The 22,947-nt window shown below is 38.3% G+C and overlaps 1 protein-coding gene across 4 annotated transcripts in view; it reads right to left on the bottom strand.

The window, feature by feature from the left end:
• LOC134227309 (aryl hydrocarbon receptor) overlaps window positions 1-1,471 on the bottom strand; it is a 122,278-nt gene extending 120,807 nt beyond the window's left edge. For all 4 annotated transcript variants that reach the window (XR_009983650.1, XM_062708691.1, XM_062708692.1 and 1 more), the window contains exon 1: window positions 1,029-1,471. Coding sequence is in view for 3 of the 4 variants with exons in the window: in XM_062708691.1 (XP_062564675.1) it covers window positions 1,029-1,084 (56 nt within the window). In the remaining variant the exon portion in view is untranslated. The remainder of the gene's footprint in view (window positions 1-1,028) is intronic.
• Between the last annotated feature and the right edge of the window lie 21,476 nt (window positions 1,472-22,947).

Here is a 22,947-nt window from a genome sequence, read left to right as displayed (position 1 = left end):
ATAAGTTACTGTGATTGATGTGCAATATGTGTGCTTTTCAGGTCACTCGCAACAGATTGCATTCGACGCAGAACCTTGTCCCATTGTTTCCTATAGAAACTAGGCCGGATCGTACAATTGGGTCAAAAGTTATGGCGAAAATACTAATTTTAAAACTACTAAATAAAATGCCATTTTTTGCTCTTATGCTCAACCGATTTGTTTGCAACAAATTGCGTTTGGCGAGAATTTTTTTATGCATATAAACAAATATGAAAAATAAGACCAATCCACATATTGGTGTTATTTGAGATTTTTCCAAACCTTTTGAACGAACGAGAAAGGCACCATCACCGCTAGGTGGATTAATCTGGGTTTTTAAAATCAAAACAGAACACGTATTCTATTGAAGTGTTTGCTATAACGAACGAATAAGATAAGGATTCACAAACGTTAGTAAAACTCTTGAAATAAATGTTCTAATACACAGAAAAAAGTAATCCTCAAAAATAGAGTACATATACCTTTGAATGTTGAACGCAGTGTAATAGAGGATTGTCGATAACAATTTATAACGTTCAATTTCTGCTATCTAGTTCTGCAGTTTTATGTCGCATTTTTTCGCAGTATTGATTGTAGCAACTTCATTTGAGTGCAACGAGGTTCCACATATTATCCATTATTATCAGCTTAAACTTTCATTAAGTCACACTAGGCTGAGAAAAAATATTAAATTGCTTGTGATGTACCAGTAATCTTCGGACTGTTATTTATAAAATACCAGACCAGGGTATAATCAGGATGGTTGTTGATAAATTATGAACAGCCTGATTAAGCATACATAAAATATAGTAACATAAAACAAAAACAACATTACATTTACGAGCGACGGAGCACGAACTGCAGTAAGTATGTAACAATCGTCTATAGCTCTATTTCATATTCACTTTACTTTGATCCTTTTCTATTAGATATAGGTATATATATATTTATTCTGAAATTATTAACACCTAAAACAAATAGTTTGTAAATTAAAAACAATTTTTCACCTTTTTCCATTGCGGCGCCTCCGCTTTGTGGCATAGACCGTTCCAAGTTGACTCATGCTTATCTGATAGACTTTTCCTATTTTCCGCCTAGAACTATAATCCACTCAAACCTTGCTTCACAATTTTATGCACTTTTGACCCAGCCAAACAAATTCTCCATTCACTGATTCATCATTATCTTCATAGCTTTTGATGTTGCCAATTAACCATATATATTTATATATGTGTATTCGCCAACTGATATGTATTTAAAATTTTAAATCACACAATGCACATGAGAAAAATCGATTCGTTGAAAAGTACACTACACCACATACATGTGAACATTCATTCCTTGATGTGCGGCATCCACTTACATATCTTAGTTGAATCGATAAACAGGTGAAGGAACTAGCGAGAGTCGCGCGCGGAATATCGTACCGTAACGAACCTGACGAACACCTAACGCGAACTAAAATAAAGGTAGATAAAACAACACCGTTGAAGTGCAAAGCGTTGACCACTAAGGGTGTACCCCTAGAAAGTGAAGCGAAAGAGAGCGGTGGGCGAAAAGAGGACAACCATATAGTGCTTGGGGGAGCAAGGGACTGATGAGCACTTGCTATTAATGTTAGACAACTTTTAATACTTTGCCACAGCAGTTTTGTTTTTTTAGGAGATCGGGAACAGCAAATTAGATGTATCTTTTTAACCCCCGTAATATAGTTTTTGAAGTGTAATTACCAGCCGCCAGCCCAATGAAACAAAAAGTTTTATTTATAGTCTACCGTTATTTGATGAAATAATTCCAATTCTTGTTCTTTATCTTATTACTCCAATAGAGTAACTTTACCAGTTTTGTACCATTTTCCTAATTTGGCCAGTTTCTCGCATAACTCCGAAAATAAAGCAATTTTCGAGGGTTTTATTAGTTCCAACAGAAGGTATATCCCTTATGCTTCTTCGCTGTTGGTTCTTTAATATTGTGATAGTATCCGAAATTTTGTACTCATCTAGGACTTCTTCTGATCAACAACAGACATATCTATAGCTGCAAGCTGCCTATGAATACCAGCGTAACCTTCAGCTTACACAGCCAATCCTTGTTCCGGTCATGTATTTGGTCACAATACTTATGCGGTCAATCCTTGGATTCCGTTCTGCGAATAGGGTGTCTTATGCTGCCAATCTATTCCAACCAATAAGCTTGTTATAAATTGAAATAAGCCTTAATTTTGATTTCTAACATGATTTTTTTGTAGATAATATTATAGAAACGGCAGGTATTCCCGTCTGGCAGTTGCAACGTGGTTCACTCCTTTAAAACGATAATATTGAAGTAATATGGGATTCAACAAGCTAGATGTAAGCAGTGAAGTTTAGGCAAAATAATATCGCTACCATTGAGTCTTTGCCTGGAGTGAAATCCGTGCCAAGAATAACCATGATTAGGGAAAAAATACTTTTATTTGTCATAATCAATCACAAAATTTCGTGATACTGCGGTAAGACGCGCAGCTACAAAGCAAGATCATGCTGAGGGTGGCTGGGTTCGATTCCCGGTGCCGGTCTAGACAATTTTCGGATTGGAAATTGTCTCGACTTCCCTGGGCATAAAAGTATCATCGTGTTAGCCTCATGATATGCAAAAATGGTAGCTTGGCTAAGAAACCTTGCAGTTAATAACTGTGGAAGTGCTTAATGAATGTAATAGCCAATAAGAAGAAGAAAAAGATGCACGGATACTACTATTCACTCACATCTGCCCTTGCATGGAAGAAACCAAAAGTGAGTAAACCCGGGTAGAAACCGTGATATTGATAACAAAATATGACACTACCCTGTTTGCAATAAGAGGAAAATAACCGAGCGAAAATAACAAAAAATGGCACCGAAATATCATAAAAATATCGGGTTTTGCTATTAAGAAGAACAAACCAATAGCTCAAGATATTGATAAGTTCTTGTTAATGGCAAAACCTGATATTTTTATGATATTTCGGTGCATTTTTTTGTTATTTTCGCTTGTTATTTTTACTCTTATTTCAAACAAGTTAAAATCATGTTTTGTTATCAATATCACGTTTTACTGTTAATGAGCCATTTTCTTCTACCCGGGAATTGAAAAAAAACGGTGGGTAGTAGAAAGAAGAAAGAATATGAAGTTTTTGAATAATCTATTTTTAGTAATTAACGATCATCTATATTTGTGATCAACATGTGATTAGCGAGGCGCAGGAAAAAATGGAGCAGAACGATATGCGGAGGTTCTATGAGTCTGTCAATGGCGTGCGGAGAAAGACAGCGCCGTCTCCCGTCATGTGCAACGACCAACAAGGGAATTTGCTGACTGATAAAACCGAAGTGGCTTCGAGACTTTGTTGAATAGTGGAAGTGACAGTGCATCGGTGAACAGAATAAATATTAGCGACGATGGACAAGCTATGGAGTCGCCTACACTAGATGAGGTTAAAAAAGCTGTTAAAGAGCTGAAAAACAATAAGGCTGCGGGGAAGGACCAGCTCCCGGCTGAACTTCTCAAACATGGCAGTGAGCAGCTTTATGAAGTTATGCACCATATTATGTCAAAAATATGGGAAGACGAGGAAATGCCTGCTAGCTGGTTGGACGGCTTCATTTGCCCTCTTTTTAAGAAAGGGCACAGACTATAGTGCGCCAATTACCGAGGAATAACCCTCCTCAATTCGGCGTACAAAATTATGTCCCGTATTCTGTTCAACAGATTGAGACCGCTTGAAGAGTCCTTCGTCGGCGAATACCAAGCAGGTTTTCGTGAGGGCCGATCAACGACGGATCAAATGTTTACCCTGAGACACATTCTTGATAAATTCCGTACAACTTGCAGACACATCATCTGTTTATTGATTTCAAGGCGGCGTACGAAATCTAGTGTAAGGGTTGCGGATGAAATATCGACGTCATTTGTTACCTTAGATGGATTAAAGCAGGGTGATGCACTCTCGAATCTACTGTTCACTATAGCTCTCGAGAGAGCGATTAGGAGAGCTGGTGTGCAAAGAAGCGGTACCATTATCACAAGATCGCATATGCTCCTTGGATTTGCGGACGATATCGATATTATCGGGATTGATCGCCGTGGCGTGGAAGAGGCTTTTGTGCCTTTTAAGAGGAAGACAGCGAGGATTGGACTCACGATCAATACCAGCAAAACGAAGTACATGGTCGCTGGCAACCAACGTGGGTTCATTAGTGGTGGTGGTAGCGAAATGGTGCTGGATGGTGAAAAATTTGAAGTGGTAGAGGAATTTGTGTATCTTGGAACATTTGTAACGTGCTATAATGATGTTACCCGCGAGGCGAAAAAGCGTATTGCAGCTGCAAATACGCTTATTACGGACTTCGTAACCAGCTTAAGTCCCGTAGTCTGCAAACGAAAACAAAACTCGCGCTGTATACTATTCTGATTCGTCCGGTGGCTTTATACGGCCATGAAATATGGACGTTAAAGAAGGCTGATCGGAGAGCTTTCGGAGTGTTTGAGCGTAAGGTGCTGCGGACAATATTCGGCGGTAAACAGAAGAATGGTATCTGGCGGCGTCGCATGAATCACGAGTTGTACCAGGTGTACAAAGGGCTGGATATTATTAAGCTTATTCAACACGGCAGACTACGGTGGGCTGGTTACGTTGTTCGTATGCCGGAAGAACGTCAAGCGAAGATAATATTTAGTAGAGATCCCGGAAGAGGCCACAGACTTCGTGGAAGGTCGCGTACACGACGGCTTTTTACAGTTGAAGAGGACCTGAAGGTGCTCAATGTTCAGGGTGACTGGAAGCGATTGGTCCAGGATCGAGTCCAGCGGAGAAGGATACTCCATTCGGCGTAGGTTCATCGAAGAGCTGTAGCCCATCAAGTATCAAGTAAGTACCACAACTTATTGTCCTAGCTTGAAAAATGGATTAAGCTAGGGCTCGGTTCGGTAGATCTTACACCGTAAAACACTACGTAAAAGTGATCTACCAGCTTTACGGGACACACCAGGTACTTAGTTTTGCCAGAGTTTATGATCAGCACTATTCTTTCAGTCTCCCGTTTAAAAGACACGAAATCCTCTTCTACTGCTTTGCGCTCTACACCAATGATGTCGATGTCATCCGCAAAACCAAGGAGCATGTAAAACTTTTTGATGATTGTTGCGTTTTGTTTTTACACCAGATCTTCGAGCTATGTTGAATAGCAGATTAGAGAGCGTATCGCTCTGTTTTAACCCATCTAACGTTCAATCTTGGGTTCAATCACTACATCACTTTCCTTGATGAATCCTCGATCTATGCCTCAATTTATCTTCTTCTTCTTATTGGCATGACATCCCCACACTGGGACAGAGCCGCCTCACAGCTTAGTGTTCATTAAGCACTTCCACAGTTATTAACTGCGAGGTTTCTAAGCCAGGTTACCATTTTTGCATTCGTATATCATGAGGCTAACACGATGATACTTTTATGCCCCGGGAAGTCTAGACAATTTCCAATCCGGAAATTGCCTAGACCGTCACAGGGAATCGAACCCAGCCACCCTCAGCATGGTCTTGCTTTGTAGCCGCGCGTCTTACCACACGGCTAAGGAGGGCTCCCATCAATTTATCTACTCTACCTAATAAACAAAACTGTGAATCCCAACCTCTATTCACTTGGATCGTATTGTAATTTACACCAGTTGTGATCAATCACGGAGTAGCAATCATTGACATGTACAGTCAGTCGAAGCTAAGCTATAAATAAATCACCCATTCAACCCGTATAATAGTTAGGGTGGGTGTACCAAATGTCGCCATACATAAGAACAACTTTTTTTTTTTAAATAAGTAAAAGGCGTGTGGGTGGACTTTATATATCAAGCGAAAGGTTTTACTTCCTGCTCCTTAGAACAGCTGTGAAAACCACAATAAAATTTGTTATAATCATCTAAATTGATTAATCCATAATAGGAACGCATGCACCAGATGTGGCACTATTCTTAATTTTGGTTCCTTATTTGGCAAATCCCATTGTTTTCTTATGGGACTGGCCAAATGAGGGACCACTAGTGCGACAACTGGTGCAAAGGACGTCAAAAATTAAGCAAAATCATTTTTTACAATTATGCTTTGCTTGTTTTGGAGGAGATCAAAGGTTTTATCGTATCATATGAATATGCTTTATCGATATGAACTTGGTTTGCGGTGATTTGATTGGCCATTTGGCATATAAAGCACTGGTGCGACAACTGGTGCTATAGCCACAACTGGTACATCTAGCCTAAATAATAGTTTTTTCTCTAATTACTAAAAATCACTTAAAGTTTAAAAAAATCGTTTTATTACCAGTTAACCTCGCTGGCAAAGGCGTAGGATTGCCAATCCGGAGATGGCGAGTTAAATTCTCGGTCTGGTCAAGGATGATTTCTGATTTTTTTTCTCGATGAAGTAAAAACGGTATCTTGGTAAAATATTTACCGCATTTCTTGAAACGGAATATTTTGCTGTTTGATTCTCGATGAAAAATTGCTGTGGTCAGCGAAATGATTAAAGTGTTTAATATGTGTTACCGATCTAAGTACAGACCCCATTCAATTTTGGCAACATTCGATTTTGGCAACAATTTTTTTTATTTTTTATTTTTTTATTTTTGATATTACTTATAAACCACGTACATAAATATCATAATCCTCGTAAGACCGACGTAAAAAAAATTGCAAAAAAATCGCGTTTTTTCAAGATAATCGCTTAAATATCGAAATTTTCGTAAATAAAATTGGTTAGACCCCGAAACCGACGAAAAAAAAACGTAAATTTTTTTTTGTGTAAACATTTTGATTTAGAAAATTCGCGTAAAAAAGGGGTCACAGTGTGTCTAGCGTCACAAAAAGTGGAGAAATGTTGAAATATCATGAGAAAACAAAAACCATTCGATTCTGGCAACATAAATGTTCCGAACGTGTTGCCAAAATCGAATGGGGTCTGTATATATCGCAGAAAAACTCTAGAAGCACACAAAAATTTCAAATCGGAATTTTTCAATTAAAAGATGTTGACAGAAAGACAAAAAGATCACTTGTCATAAGACGAGTGTCAAGTCGAGTCAAGTACAAGACACTGAAGACGGCCTTACTGTTGAGGTCGAAATACGTATCTGTCAAGATACAATTAAGTGGTGGAATTTCAATGGGATTGTACAAACTCGTCTTATGACAAGTGAAGACATTCCACTGAAAAGCTCAAAATAATTTTCTTGACAAAAAGATGTTGTTTTGTACTTTGATTAATTTTTGTTGATGGTGTCCAACATGTATATTGTATATAATTGGGGTCATCATATGTTGCAGTGTCCAAAACGATATAAATTTGCTTTACAGGAAGTTTCAATTGTGGGGGATAAATCGACAACTATTGTCCATTTCGAATGTCTGTCATAAACATCTTATTTCGGACTTAGGGCTCTACGGCCCAAAACGGGACATTCACCTCAACTAGGGAGAACACTAAACTACGAGGTGACATTGCTCCAGTTGAAGATATGATAAAATGATTTTATAAATAACGAACAAAGGTTTTTTGAAAATGATTTTTTCGTGGTGTTAGAATATAACAATAAATAAACATCAAAACTAGTATTTTCTCAGAGGTTATTTCAAGGAAAAAAGTAACTTTATTTTCATGATCATCAATAAAATATCATTGTGAGTTATGTTAAATTATTTGGTAAATTGTATTTCACAGTGAATTTTTTCATGATTCTACTTTTTTCATAGATGACAGTAAATTTTCTTCCAGTATATTCATAAATATTTTTACCTACATAGCATATACTCTTTATCACAACTCTAAAGCAATTTTTTGTAGAATATAGTAGTATGCCCATTACGCCCTTACTTCCCGGAAATGAAATTTGTTAGAGCAAAGATTCTAACTAATAATGTAATAATAATAATAATAAAATTGTCCAAACTTATACAAACTATTTGTGTTTTCTTTTGCTCTAATAATTGCTACTATTTCAGTGGTCATTCTAACATAATTGGGAAAACACATGCTAGTTAGAAAGAGAGAACCAAAACGGAAATAGAAAGAGAACAAAGTTGCCCGCTCCAGAAGAGAGAGAGCTCTGAGAGTGAACGGAAAAGTGGGCGTTGCCCTGGCAAAATTTTATGAATGAAAATCTGAGAAATGTATGCACGCACTACGTAAACATTGCCGCAATGATGTCGGCTTCGCTGGTGTTGGTATCATCTTACTTCTATTTCTGTGATTGGTGGTGAACTTAGTGGGTCCAGATTGTTGTAATGCTCTCGCTATGCATGAAGAAGAATAAAAACAAATTCGGGACACGCCTCGTCGCATCGTTCAAAGATGTATGTAATAGATGCAGTAATCATTTATAAAGAATTTTGCGTCTCATGGCCGTTTTGGGCAAATTGATAATAAGTCCATTGGGAAAAATAACAATGTATGATAGTAGGCTGAGAGGAAATTCAGAAATCGTATTAACAATAATTACATCATAAACGGTTTTAGACGAATGCAACAAATAACCCTTTGCTCCTGAAATGCACAGCACAACGTTTTTAAAACTTAACAACGTGTAAAATTGCAGCTAATCACAACAAACGAATTAACAGTCGATATTCAAAGTTGATTGAATTTTACAAACAAGCTTAAATTTATTTGCATGCTCTATTCATAAAAATCACAAAATATTATCATCTGTGTGGGTAAATTGGTTAACGATATGGTCGGGGTTCAGCCAAATCGCCAAATCGCACCAAGCGGCTTTTTGATTGACATGTGTTATTTTGTTCGCAAAAATAAAACGGACATCATCCCATATTAATTTATACGTACATTTGTTGTAGGATATCCCCATTTATGAGATTGAGGGATATTCGATACGATTTGTGATCAATTGAATCTGCTAAACGAAAATTTGAAAAGAAAAATGGGTAATTTTTTGTTGGCACTCAGCGTCGAGCACGACGCTACGCCATACCGTTAATGACGTCAAATACCCGGATGAGCAGCTGTAATCCCTCAAACCTAAATCCCAAACTCGTCCGTCCTGAAATTACGCAATCTAACCTTGAGTCGCCACGAGTATCTTGGTCTATGCCCTTTTCCCCTTACTAACTGTTAATAATAAGATGATATCGATTGTAAATATCATGAAGTCTCGGCTCCGTAAGTGTTATACACGTCTGAGCCTGTCAAATAAACGCAAAAAAAGCGGTGTAAAAAGTACACATAAATAATATTTCTATCAAACAAAAAAGTTAAACGATTACGACCTTATTCATAATTTCCACAAAGAATTTTAGAATGTAATACGTAACACACGATATAAAAAACAAATTTCCGCCAAGCCACGCCACCGCCGCCGATGGTTTTTGGCATCACGCCGCCGACACTTTTGCATCAGCGTACTGCTGGTACAATTTCGTAAAAATTTAGATTTTACAAAACAATCAGGCAAAACTTCAAAAGAATGTCTTGTGGATTTTCAGGAAAAATCCCGTTACGAAATTACCTGTAAGAACTTTATAATTACATGCTTTATACAATCCTGAATAAGAAAGAACCTCTCGTTGAATCTCTAAAAAAATGCCTATTACGAACAAAACAATCTCGAGTATAAAATCCGAAAAATTGTTCTTACATCTCCGAAAAAAAATCCATGGGAATTCAATTTGAGAGCTCAAAGCAATTCCGTTAGAAATATGTACAAATAATTTCCGATTGAAAAAAATAGTTCATATTTTTTTCTGATTTTACCGGAAGCTTCTTTGAAATTTCTTCGACAAATTCTCTCAAGTGGAAATCCTTTTTTGGAATTTCAGATGGACTTGTTTCAAAATTCATTTGGAAATCTAAAAGAAACTCTGTGGTTTTTTTTTAAAAGAATTTCTCTTGGAAAATCACAAAAAAATTCCTTTGAAAATTCAGAAAAGTTTCCTTATGGTATTCAAAAAATCGCCATTTAGCCGAATGCCATATGGCCGAAAAGTTATAAAAAAATTAACCTCAGATTATGAATTATGAATAGTGAATAATGAGAAGTAGGAAGTGGAAAGTGAAAAGTGAACTGAGAACAGAGAACTACTCCATTTTTCTTCTGCTTTCTTCCTTCGTCTTTCTTCCTTATTCCTTCTTCTTTCTTAACCTAGTGTCCTTCTGTATTCTTCCTTCGCCTTTCTTCCTTATTCCTTCTTCTTTCTTCATTCTTCTTTCTCCCTTCTCCCCCATCTCTTCTTATTTCTCCCTCTTCCCTTCTTCCTTTTCCCTCCTCCCTGCTTCCTTTTTTTCTTTTTCCTTCTTCCTTCTTCATTCTTCCTTCTTCCTTCTTCCTTCGCCCTTCTTCCTTCTTTCTTCTTCCTTCTTCCTTCTTCCTTCTTCTTTCTTCCTTCTTCATCTTCCTATTTCCTTCTTCCTTTTCCTTCTTCTTTCTTGATTATTTCTCCTCCTTCTTCCTTGCTTCGTATTGCTTGCTACCCGATATCTCACTTATTACTTCTCACTTCTTGGTACCAACTACAAACCCATTTTACATCTCACTACTCACTTCACACACTTAATAAGGAAACGTTTTTCAACTATTCTGCCAAATGGTAATTCCCATTACCTTTTTTTCAGCAAATCCTTCACGAATTTCTCTCGAAAAATCTTTATGGAATGGATATGAAAAAATTGTTTCAGAAATTCCTACGAAAATTTCTTTAGGAATTCCTTCCGAGATTCCTTAAGCAATGACTTCGGAAATTTCTTTGAAAATTCCTTCGGAAATTTCTACTTAGGAAATGTCTTCACCATAAAAACACTGTTTCCTCTAAAAGTCGATATACTACAAAATTCTTAAATTTATGACAAATCATTGCTAATTCATTATATTATTATTTCTATTTTTCCCTGGACATTTGAGTAATATAATTTTCAATGTGCGATTTTCCGTTAAATTCTTAAAAATCAGAAGCTTAACATTTGTCATAGACTTGCACGTTAGGATTTCTTCAAAAAAGTTCTGTATAGAGGTTGTTGCGATAGTTTTCGGCGTTTATGTCTCTCGTTAGATTTTTAATTTTAAATTAAAAATAGCTCAAAAACACTAAATTGACTTGAGCCACCTCAAAATTTTATCCGAATTTGCTGAAAATTTGACAGAAGACTTATTTTAGCATAAGAATATTGATTTTGGGCTGACCGGTTGAATTTTTGATATTTTTCAAAAACATGAAGAGGTCAAAATGTTGATCATCTATTGAGATTTCAGCATACAAGAACGCGAAGTACGGTATAAACTCTCCATTGTGGCTGTCATTAGTAGATAGGTAAACGAAATAGCACTGCGAATTCTCTGAAATAATTAATAAATATACAGTTACTCAAACATTGCCCAATTGTATAAGTATGTAATTCAAAGAAGTGGTTAGAATTTTTCTGAAATTTAGATATATTAAAATCCTGAATTGAAAATAACTTTTGAAAAAAGTGATTAACAAACTAGTTCTATGACACCGAAATCTCATCCACAACACTGTTCAGGGGTCACGACAAGTGAAGCAAGATTTATTGTTAAAATTTGATTAATCAAAATCAACGAATAACAAAATAGCACAGATAAACAGACGTTGTACATTGAACATTCACTCATAAATTTCATCGTCGTTCAAACACTAACGACATCCGTTTGATTTCAGCTAGTTGGGCAAATCATGAATCAGATAACGGTAGTGAGCAAACGTCAAACTAGAGCAAATTCTATGCGTGCGCCACGAGTGATTGATTGGCCAACTAATTATTATTTGAATTGACCAGTAAATCCTCGTTGGAATCGTTGGAAATTTTACAAGTGTTATGTCTATTTGTCTGTGAAAATAGTGTTAATTTGAGCATATTTATTTATTTATTATTTATTACATCAACAGACAACAGACAGTTCACGTCGCCGCCGTCGCCGCCGCATATAAAAGTTTCGCCGCCGCCACCGATGATATGACCGGCGCACAGGTCTACTCCAGAGCTACAGAAGGTCTCAAATACTCTTAGGAATCTAGAGATATTTCGGAAAATTCCTAAATCAAAAACATTTTTTTCTCGAAATTCTTAAACATATCCGCGAGTTTTTTTTTTGCATACTGATGCATCGAAGGGGTGTACAAGATTTAGATGTCCTAAAACCCAATACACACTACAACATTTTCGAATTCAGGAAAATTTATGATTCCCATGGTGTGTTTAGTTTGATTTTGTATTCCTGTTTTTAGCCTTAATTTTGAAGATCAGCGTGTTAATCATATGTTTTCAGCATTAGATTTTTTTTAATTTGCACTAGGAAAAACCTCGTGGTCATAGGTGGGGAGAGGAGGTCCACCAAATGACCAAGATACATCACATGATTGGGGGGGGGGTTGAATATCTTCAAAAACATAGCTAAGTGATTTCTTGATTCATATTGTGATAGATTATTCAAATATGACCCTCACCCCTCTGCCACGCTGTTTATTGCAAACCGAGTGTATGCACTGTCACAAAATCTTGAACCCCCTGCCCCCTTAAACTGTAAACTTCATTTTTGAACGGTCCCTATCCGGTAGAAAGCTAGTAGACTTGTACTATCGAAGATAGATTTTTCTCGACACACCTACAGGCAAGTTACCCAACTTCGGAAAGAGTGCACTGGATTCGCATAAAGATGCGCTAAACAACGCATCATCTAGTTTGACAGATAAATGTTTGCCTCAAGAAAGTTTGGCTGGACACATCTACCCCTACCCTCTTATGAGTCAAGATGTATGTTAATAGATGAACTTGAAAAACGAAGCGAATATTTCAGCACACCAACTCGTTCTCTTTGAAATAGAAATTTATTTTACCTCAATTATCACAGGAAAAACTATGTCAATTATGGGTCTTTGAACAAAATGATGCCTTGATATAACACCTGTTGCGACGCAATTGATGTAACAATGACAAATAACAATTCTATGCTTAAATAATTTAAAATCGAAATTTCATGTTCCGTTGGTAATTTTGTGCCTTTTTTCTTCAATGAGTGTGAGCGGATAAGATTCATGAATAAAGCACTTCAATTTGAATAATCCTTCAGCCCGTCCTAGATCATTTTTTTAAAGATTCCATACGAAAATATAAAAATGACAACCACTCTATAAGGAACCTCTTACGTATTTTGCATATAGTCAAAATCTCAAATATTTGTGGGGGCTGTAGTCTACATACCATCGAATATTGACTGTTATTTGAAGCATCATAAATCCACTAAACCTTTTAATCTTGCTTACTTTACTTAAATCTTACTCTTTGATTGTACAATACACCCAGTTTGTTTACACGGTTTGGTTTTAGTCGTTTAAGACCTTCAGCGTCAATGAAACAATGATTCAACCAGACAAACAGACAAAAAGTCAAAGAAAATTCAGGTGGTATTTAAGAAGCTGTGAAAGTTCGGATTAACCGAGAAATTAATTAAATCCAACCGCGTAAAAAAAACCTGGGTGTATTACACGTTTTGGTTTCCTTAGTAAGAAAGGGTCGTCAAGGGCGCTGGGCATCCACGCTACGGCTCTGCTCACAGCCCCATTGTTCTGGATTTTCAACATGTTGCTGGAATCTAGATGTTTTCCTAAAACATGGAGAAACTCATTTCGAGTCCCAATATTAAAATCGGATACAAAATCCAACGTCCGTAACTACCGCGGTTTTACCCTTTTATCTTGTATACCAAAATTGTTCGAAGTGATTGTTAATGAAACAATATTTGTTCAAAATATGCTCAACAGCCACAAATCTAACAGAATTCGTTAACTATAGAAGCTTTTTACACATATTTCAGCAAAGCATTTCATCGCGTTGATATACCCATGCCCGGAGCTGCTCCACTCCACACAGGTATATTTGCTGTGCGCGCCCGCGTAGCTCCGACTGATCGAAGTGGCAGGAAAAACATCAGATTTTATCCAAGCTTCTGCTGGAGTTCCCCAAGGTTCCTATTTGGGATTTAGTTTTTGGATCTCATTTATATAACCTACATCTAAACAGATAACACTAAATCAACTATTTGACGCTACAATACACGGTTCGAGGCCGCATCTCTCCATCCTCTATTGCACCCCGTGCTTACCAGGTCGTTCTGTATCTGGTCAGCTCGCCTCGTTAGCTGCACTCCACGCATTCTTGTACCGGGTTCGTCGTATCCGGGCGAGCTCGATGTTCATCCTTCGCCGCCAAGCACAGTCTTCTTAGTCTTGCACACTCGAATACTCCGAGTGCTTGCAAGTCCTTCTCGAGCATGGTTCATGTTGTATGTTCGTAGAGGAAGAGGACAACCGGTCTTATGAGCGTATTCTTCTGGAGCCCGTAGAAGGCCCAACTTACACAGATCATGCGCCTTCGTATTTCAAGACTAACATTATTATCAACCGTTAGCATGGATCCAACGTAGACGAATTCCTCGACCACCTCGAAGGTATCCCCGTCTATCGTAACACTGCTTCCCAGGCGGGCCCTGTCGCGCTCGGTTCCACCCACAAGCATGTACTTTGTCTTCGATGCATCCACCACCAGTCCAACTTTTGTTGCTTGGCGTTTCAGGCGGGTGTACAGTTCTGCCACCTTTGCAAATGTTCAACCGACAATGTCAACACGGTTAGAAAAAAATACCTAATTTTAGGTACTTTTTTTCTATTGCATCTCCCTCCCTCTTCCCTTTGTTGTCATAAAATGAAGAGCAAAACCACTCAACAAGGGCATTAAAGTGTGGGAACCCAACGTTGAGTAATCTCATGTTTACAAAAGTTGAGTGAAATTTACCTAACTTTTGGTTAGTTTCTATTTAAAATTAAGTATATTTTACTTAATATTAAGTGAATTTTATTTTATTTCAAAAAAAAATTACTTAATTTTGGGTTCCCACACTGAATCCCCGATTTGAGTGAAAAGTACCTAATATTAAGTACTTTTTTCTAACCGTGAATATCATCCGCGAAACAAATAAATTTAAGTTTGACTTGATCTGTTTAAAATCGTACCCCTGCTATTACACCCGGCTGAAACTTCCGGGGTGACAATGGGTCAAATGGGGGTGAAAATGGGTCACTGTTTCAACCACTCAAAATGCTTGTAGATTGCATTAAATGCATCTGAGGGCAAGAAGACAAAAATATAAGAGACCTTTTTGAACGATTTTGCTCTACGACCTCCAGACTGCTGGTGAAAGCGATGACCCATTCTCACCCCTCAGACCCATTGTCACCCCCGATGGCGGTATCGTTATTTTATGGCCAGGATGTTATTTGGACACGAAAATTATGTTAGATTGTGATACATAAGTTCACAATAAATTCAATACTGTTCGGCAATTTTACATAACTTTTAACAGCTGATAACAGTCGATAATTTTTTACGGTTAATATTGACAAAAGGATTAATTTTATTATTGGCAAGTGAGCCTTCTAAGTTATTCATTATCATCGCATCATGTTGTGATACAGTTTGGGGGAATTTAATTGACACAAAACTCACTGCCAATAACAAGATTAAAACTATCAAATCCATCTTGTTCTCTAATTGACCTATACGAAATAAAACAAAATTGGTAGTCAATCTTTCGAGCAAGCGAATATATTTTGATAAGAAAATTTCAGTCAGATAATTTGTATGGGAGAGCCGGATATGTTTCCCTTTTGATCATTTTAATTCCTTTAATATGTAGCTTTAGAAGATCAACCCGCCAGCTTATTTAACTGTCAATCAACGCAGCAATTTTGTTTCATCTGATCCTCTCTGGCTCCGCAGCTGACAATAGGAGAAATTATACATAATTGTCTAAGCGGACGCTGGCTGCAGTCTTGCCGAACGATATCTAACTGGAAGGCGCCAAAAAGACGGATTCGGACCGAATAAAAGAATTGGATCATTTGTAGAATTTACAGTAATTTAACAACTTGCTCATGCAGTACAACATAGTGTCGGACTTTGTACTACTAAAGCTATAAAGCTATAAAGTTCATTTAAACGGTAAATTAATTCATACTTGACATGATTTTTGTTGATTGGTTGTAGTGATCCAAATTTAATGTATTTTATTGCCAAACCACTCGTGTTGCACTTTTACACAACTGTACTACTACTGTTAAAAATACTACCATAAAAATAAACGACGATTTATGCAGAATATTCGATTCAACAACAGAAATCAGAAAATTAATCTAATACTGTGACATGTAGAAAAATCTGTTTAAGAGGTATTTTACAGTCTAACTTCAATCTTTTTTGTTTGCAATTCCGTGGAGGTAGTGGAGGTATTAGTAAATCAAAAAAATATTTTTTTTTGTTTAATTTATAATTATGGGAAATTTACAGCTTTAATATCTTAGCCAATAGATAAACTAATGAATTTGCTGAGATTGATGTCATTTAACATCAACAACGACCAAATATTGCTTGCACCACTAATGGGTACACTGTTCCTTTAGTGGCGGTATAAATTAATTTTGGTTCCCATAGTGGTGCTATCCATTGATTTCTTTTGAGACTCGCCACTATTGGTACAGTTGCACCACTATAGGTGCAAGGGAGTAAATTTTATCTATTTTTTAAAACGATTGACAAAATTCCGTACTCTACCACTAAAACGCCACTATGTTCGACTCAACTATGAGTACAAACGGCTGAGCCGTTTTCTTTTTCAACGCTATTAAAAAGACATACAGCGACGACTAAAAACCAATCCGAAATCGTTCTGGAGCTATGTTTATTTGTTTATTTATTTATTTATAATTCATCTGACATTCAACAGTCTTAATGAATAACATGTATATTAGCTTAAATTAGGTTCTGTCTTTTTAATCTATTCACAAACTGGGATGTGGAAATTCCGAAATCGAATGCAGCTTCAATCGATGAAAACAAACGAATCATGGTACATATGGGCTGGTTATAACCAAATAGAGTGCGATGAAATCCAGTGTGCAGCAATGTCCGCTGTCTCAGCATTCTTCCAGGTACGCGGAATCCAATCAACGAGAGGAGATGGGAGCAATCGATTTCTCCATTCAGCAACTTTACAATAAAAGTAGCCTGCTGAAATTTCCGTCGCCGATCCAAGGTATCAAGACCAAGCAATTGGCATCGTTCGGGATAGGCAGGAAGATTCGCGGGGTCCCGCCACGGAAGATGTCTCAATGCGAGCCTGATGAATCGTTTTTGGATACGCTCGATTCTCAGATTCCATGTTACGTCGTTTGGCGCCCATACAATGGATGAGCTTTCGAGAATTGGCCTTACAAGGTGCCCTTACAATACAGTGCCTTTAGACAATGTGGATCAGTGACTTCCTTTGCAATTTTAGTCACAAAGCCAAGTTGACGATTGGCTTTGGAAATGATCGACGCATAATGGGCGTGGAAACTGAGCTTTGAAATCCAATACAACGCCAAGATCTGTTATGTGGTCCAACCTCTTGAGGCAGCAGTTATCGATGTAGTAATCAAATATTATCGGATCCTTAGAGCGATGGAAAGTCATCACAGCACATTTTGGAACGCTGATCACAAGCTTATTTTCTTGACACCAGAGAGCAAACCTATTAATCAGCGTTTGTAGTCTTAGTAGATGAGAGCAGTCTTCAATACAGCGCACTACCATGTATATTTTCAGATCATCGGCATAAATCAGCTTGCATCTAAATCCAAGAGAAGTTGCTACGTCGTTGAAAAATATGACAAACAGTAACGGTCCCAGATTGCTTCCTTGTGGGACACCTGAAGAACAGGTGAACGGTGAAGAAATACCAGCTCCGTACTTAACTCGCAGTATTCTGCCAGACATGTATGATGTAAACCATGCAACGAGTCTATCCGAAACGCCCAATCGCGACAATTTCCGAAGGAGTATCTTGTGGTCAATTTTATCAAAAGCCGCTTTCAAATCCGTATATATAACGTCCACCTGCGCTTTTTCTTCCATTGCTGTCATACAAGTAGTCGTGAAATCAAGCAAGTTTGTACTAACGGATCTGCCGGGCATGAATCCATGTTGCTCGTTAGAGATATAAGCCTTCGTTGCGCGCAAAACGTAGTCACTAACCATGACTTCAAATAGCTTTGAAGCGGCACACAGACTAGTGATTCCACGGTACTTTTTGACATCACGACGATCTCCACTTTTGTGTACCGGAAACATATAAGAATGTTTCCAACACATGGGAAAACCCCACTTTCGAATGATTTGTTAAAAACAATGGCAAGCGGTTCTGCAACAGCAGTAGCACAGCGACGAAGTATAGCAGCAGGAATACCATCCGGCCCAGGCGAAAAGGAATTTTTCAGCTTTTTAGCGGCTTGGATGACTATGTGAATGAGCAACGTAATGAAGTAGGCTTGCCATCATCGATGACACTTAATGGGCAATGTGCTAACTCACCTCAGGAGATTTGCAATCTATTTGGTACTAAATTTGCCAGCGTGTTCGAAGACGAGAGACTTTCAGCCGAGTCTATCACCGCCGCGACCAGTAATGTTCTATTGGCCAACCAGACGCTCGGCATCATCGACGTTTGCGTGGAGTCAATAACATCTGCCGCATCGAAGATCAAGACATCGTATAAAACTGGACTCGATGGTGTTCCAATTGCGTTTATAAAAAAAAAACATCGCTTTGCTTCTAGAGCCTTTGTAGTGGAATTTTTCCATCTTGTTGGAAATTGGCTGACATGTTTCCCGTGCACAAGAACACAAGAAAGGAAGCAAACGAGACATCAATAACTACCGGGGTATAACTTCGCTATGTGCTATTTCCAAGCTATTCGAGATGGTTGTCATGGAGTCGCTTAACGCACATTGTAAGCAAATTGTAAGTGTCGATCAGCATGGTTTCACAGCAGGACGCTCAACGGCCACTAACCTGCATTGTTTCACATCTTACGTAACTGAAAGTATGAATACAAGGGCTCAGACGGACGTAACATATACGGATCTTTCGGCAGCCTTTGATAAACTCAACCACGACATTGCGATCGCAAAGCTCGATAAGTTAGGAGTTAATGGCAGCCTTCTCAATTGGTTCCGTTCATACCTCTCGGATCGTCAACTGGTGGTTAACCTAGGCGACTTCCGATCGACCGGCTTTTGCCGGTCTTGCCTCAAGGCAGTCACTTGGGACCGTTGATATTTCTCCTGTATTTTAATGACGTTCACTACATCATCAAAACCCCACGATTATCGTTCGCGGATGACCTTAAAATATTTTTACGTGTTTGCTCCATTGACGATTGCTCCCTTCTCCAGGAGCAGATTCATGCCTTTTCCAACTGGTGTTCCCTCAACCGAATGGTGGTCAATCCGGCCAAATGCTCGATAATTACCTTCTCTCGAAAGAAACAGCCGATTATTTTTGACTACAATCTCCATAATACGATTATCGAGCGAGTACACTGCGTGAAAGATTTGGGTGTTCTACTGGATTCGCAATTAACCTATACCATCTAACTTATGTAATTGACAAAGCATCAAGAGCTCTCGGATTTGTATTTAGAGTAACAAAGAAGTTTACGGATATCTACTGCCTAAAATCGCTATATTGTTCTCTCGTACGATCTACACTGGAGTACTGTTCAGCTGTTTGGTGTCCTAACTACAATAACGGTACCGAGCGAATCGAATCAGTCCAGCGTCGCTTTCTTCGTTTTGCTCTCAGAGGGGTACCTTGGAGGGACCCCCATCGTTTACCGAACTACGAAAGCCGTTGCCAGCTGATTGATCTACAACCCCTGCATATCCGCAGAGATGTTTGCCGAGCATTGACCGTAGCCGACATGCTGCAAGGAAGGACGGATAGTGAAACAATCTTGCAGGAAATAAATATAAACGTGCAACCCCGGCCGTTGCGTAATAATTCAATGCTAAGACTCTCTCATCGCCGTACTAATTATGGATCATGGAGTGCCATTCATGGTTTACAACGTGTATTCAACAGAGTGGCATCAATTTTTGATTTCCATTTGACCCGTGACAAACTTCGACGGAACTTCTATAGAGTTTTTGCTGGCCGCGGTAATCGACGAGGGAACTCTTGAATAAGTTTGGATCACATGTTTTTTTTATATTTTATATTTTGACAATTTCTAATTGTATGTGTGTATTTTGTCATCTAAACTGTACTTTAGTTTTAGTTTACTATACATCATTGGGACACATGTTGACTGTTGATGTTAAACAACATAAATAAATAAATAAATAAATCAAGGAAAATTATTGTTTTCAATAGTTTTCCAAGCTAAATCTTAGGACAAGTTGCATTCAACAGGATAATTTAAGCACGACGCATCAACTGAAACCATTGTAAAGTGTATAATTATGATAAATCTGATTTAAACCCCACTACCTCCACTATTGGTGCTACCTCCACTAAGGGTACGGTTACCTTAATACTTTTCTATTAGCACATTCGGGATGGATGAGTCACAGAATAGAATTTCCTTCAGCAAAATTGTTCATCAGGATGTCGGCTTCACTGAAAAAATGTCCGAGGTCAGGTTTGACTATACTCTAGATACCCAGATATGTGAAACTATCCGAAGATTTCGCTACTGAGAGCATTTGAATAAATCTAAAATTTTGAAATCCTATGTCACATTGTTTGAAAATTCTTAAAATTCAATCGAGTTTGGTCTTGCTGAACGTTTAGCTAGTGATCAATTTTCAGGAATGCGAGTTACTCAAGGTTCTCCACAACGCTCTCGAGTTTAGCCCACGGTAACTACCAGAATAACCAAGGCTTATGCAATATCCTCATCATCGGCATATACCCAAACCAGTTCAATATGCATACACATATCATGTAAATCCAATTTTCTTGAATACAAATACTAGATGCTCAAGGTACTCCAAAACGTTCTCGTGTTCTACCACATCAATTAGGACTTTTGCAATGTCCTCATCAACAGTATGCACCCAATCCAGTTCAAAAAGCATACGATCCTAATTTCTATGAACATGAAATGTCCAAGGTCCTCAACATGATCTTGAGTTAAGATCAAGATATATACCAGTAGCACAATTACTAAGGATGTTTTTGTGTCGAGCAATGTCCATTCGAATGTAGCCACATACTTTTTGGGCATAGAACCACTGCGTTTTCGTGCTTGGATTACGAACTCCATGATGTTTTAGACAACGAAAGAAATCTGCAGTAGCTTGTGCAAGCAATGATTGAAGTCATGTAAACGAAAAGGACCAACTATCATACATTATTTATAAGTTGGTTCATTAGATAGGTCAAATGATCTGAGTTCTAGGCTGTTTTGAAGAACTTAACTGAGGGCTAATAATATTTATCGTTTGAAACAACCGCAAGAATATTGTTGTTTCTACAATCGGAAACTTTTCATGAGTTTAGCAATATTATTGTAAATTCAATAATATTATTGTTGAAATAATCGTCACTCCGTTATTATTTCAATGACACACATATGATTGTTGTATCAATGTATAATATTGTTGAAGTAAAAATGATGTATTCAAATGAATGTGATTATTATTACTTACTTGATGGGCTACAGCTCTTCGATGAACCTACGCCGAATGGAGTATCCTTCTCCACTGGACTCGATCCTGGGCCAATCGCTTCCAGTCGTCCTGAACATTGAGCGCCCTCAGGTCCTCTTCAACTGCAAAAAGCCATCGTGCACGCGGCCTGCCACGAAGCCTGCGGCCTCTTCCGGATTCTTTGCTAAATATTATCTTCACTTGACGTTCTTCCGGCATACGAACCACGTGTCCAGCCCACCCTAGTCTGCCGTGTTGTATAAGCCTAACAATATCCAGCCCTTTATACACCTGGTACAACTCGTGATTCATGCGACGCCGCCAAATACCGTTATCCTGTTTACCGCCGAGTATTGTCCATATCACCTTACGCTCAAACACTCCGAAAGCTCTTCGATCAGCCTCCTTTAACGTCCATGTTTCATGGCCGTATAGAACCACCGGAATAATCAGAATAGTATACGGCGCGAATTTTGTTTTCGTTTGCAGACTATTGGACTTAAGCTGGTTACGAAGTGCGTAATAAGCCCTATTTGCAGCTGGAATACGCCTATTCACCTCGCGAGTAACATCATTATCGCTTGTCACTAATGTTCCAAGATACACAAATTCTTCCACCACTTCAAATTTTTCACCATCCAGCACCATTTCGCTACAACCACCACTAATGAACCCACGTTGATTACCAGCGACCATGTACTTCGTTTTGCTGGTATTGATCGTGAGTCCAATCTTCGCTGTTTCCCTCTTAAAACGCATTGCTCCCTAGAGCGCTATATTGAACAGTAGATTCGAGAGTGCATCATCCTGATTTCATCCGTCTAGGAAACAAATGACGTCGATACTTCATCCGCAACCCTTACACTTGATTTCGATCCGTCCAACGTTATACGAATCAGCCATATCAGTTTCGCCTGAAAAACATGTTCAAGCATAATTTGCCATAATTCATTCCGTTTCACTGAATCGTACGCCGCCTTGAAATCAATAAGCAGATGATGTGTATGCAAGTTGTATTCCCGGAATATATCAAGGATTTGTCTCAGGGTAAAAATTTAGTCCGTCGTTGATCGGCCCTCACGAAAACCTGCTTGGTTTTCGCCTACGAAGGACATTTCAAGCGGTCTCAATCTGTTGAACCGAATACGTGACATAATTTTGTATGCCGAATTAAAGGAGGGTTATCCCTCGGTAATTGGCGCACTGCAGTTTGTGCCCTGCAGGGCATATGAGGCCGTCCAACCAGCTAGCAGTCAATTCCTCGTCCTCCAATATTTTCTACAAAATACTTCATAAAGCTAAGCTCAATCAAAGTTAATAGCCTATTTCCGGAGATTAAACCACCCGACTTGGACGTTAATTTACAATGTTA

Source organism: Armigeres subalbatus, chromosome 3, assembly GCF_024139115.2.
Source record: "Armigeres subalbatus isolate Guangzhou_Male chromosome 3, GZ_Asu_2, whole genome shotgun sequence".
In the NCBI taxonomy this organism is placed as follows: Eukaryota; Metazoa; Arthropoda; class Insecta; order Diptera; family Culicidae; genus Armigeres; species Armigeres subalbatus.
Note: the sequence above shows the minus strand (reverse complement) of the source record. Positions and strands in the feature narration are given on the sequence as shown.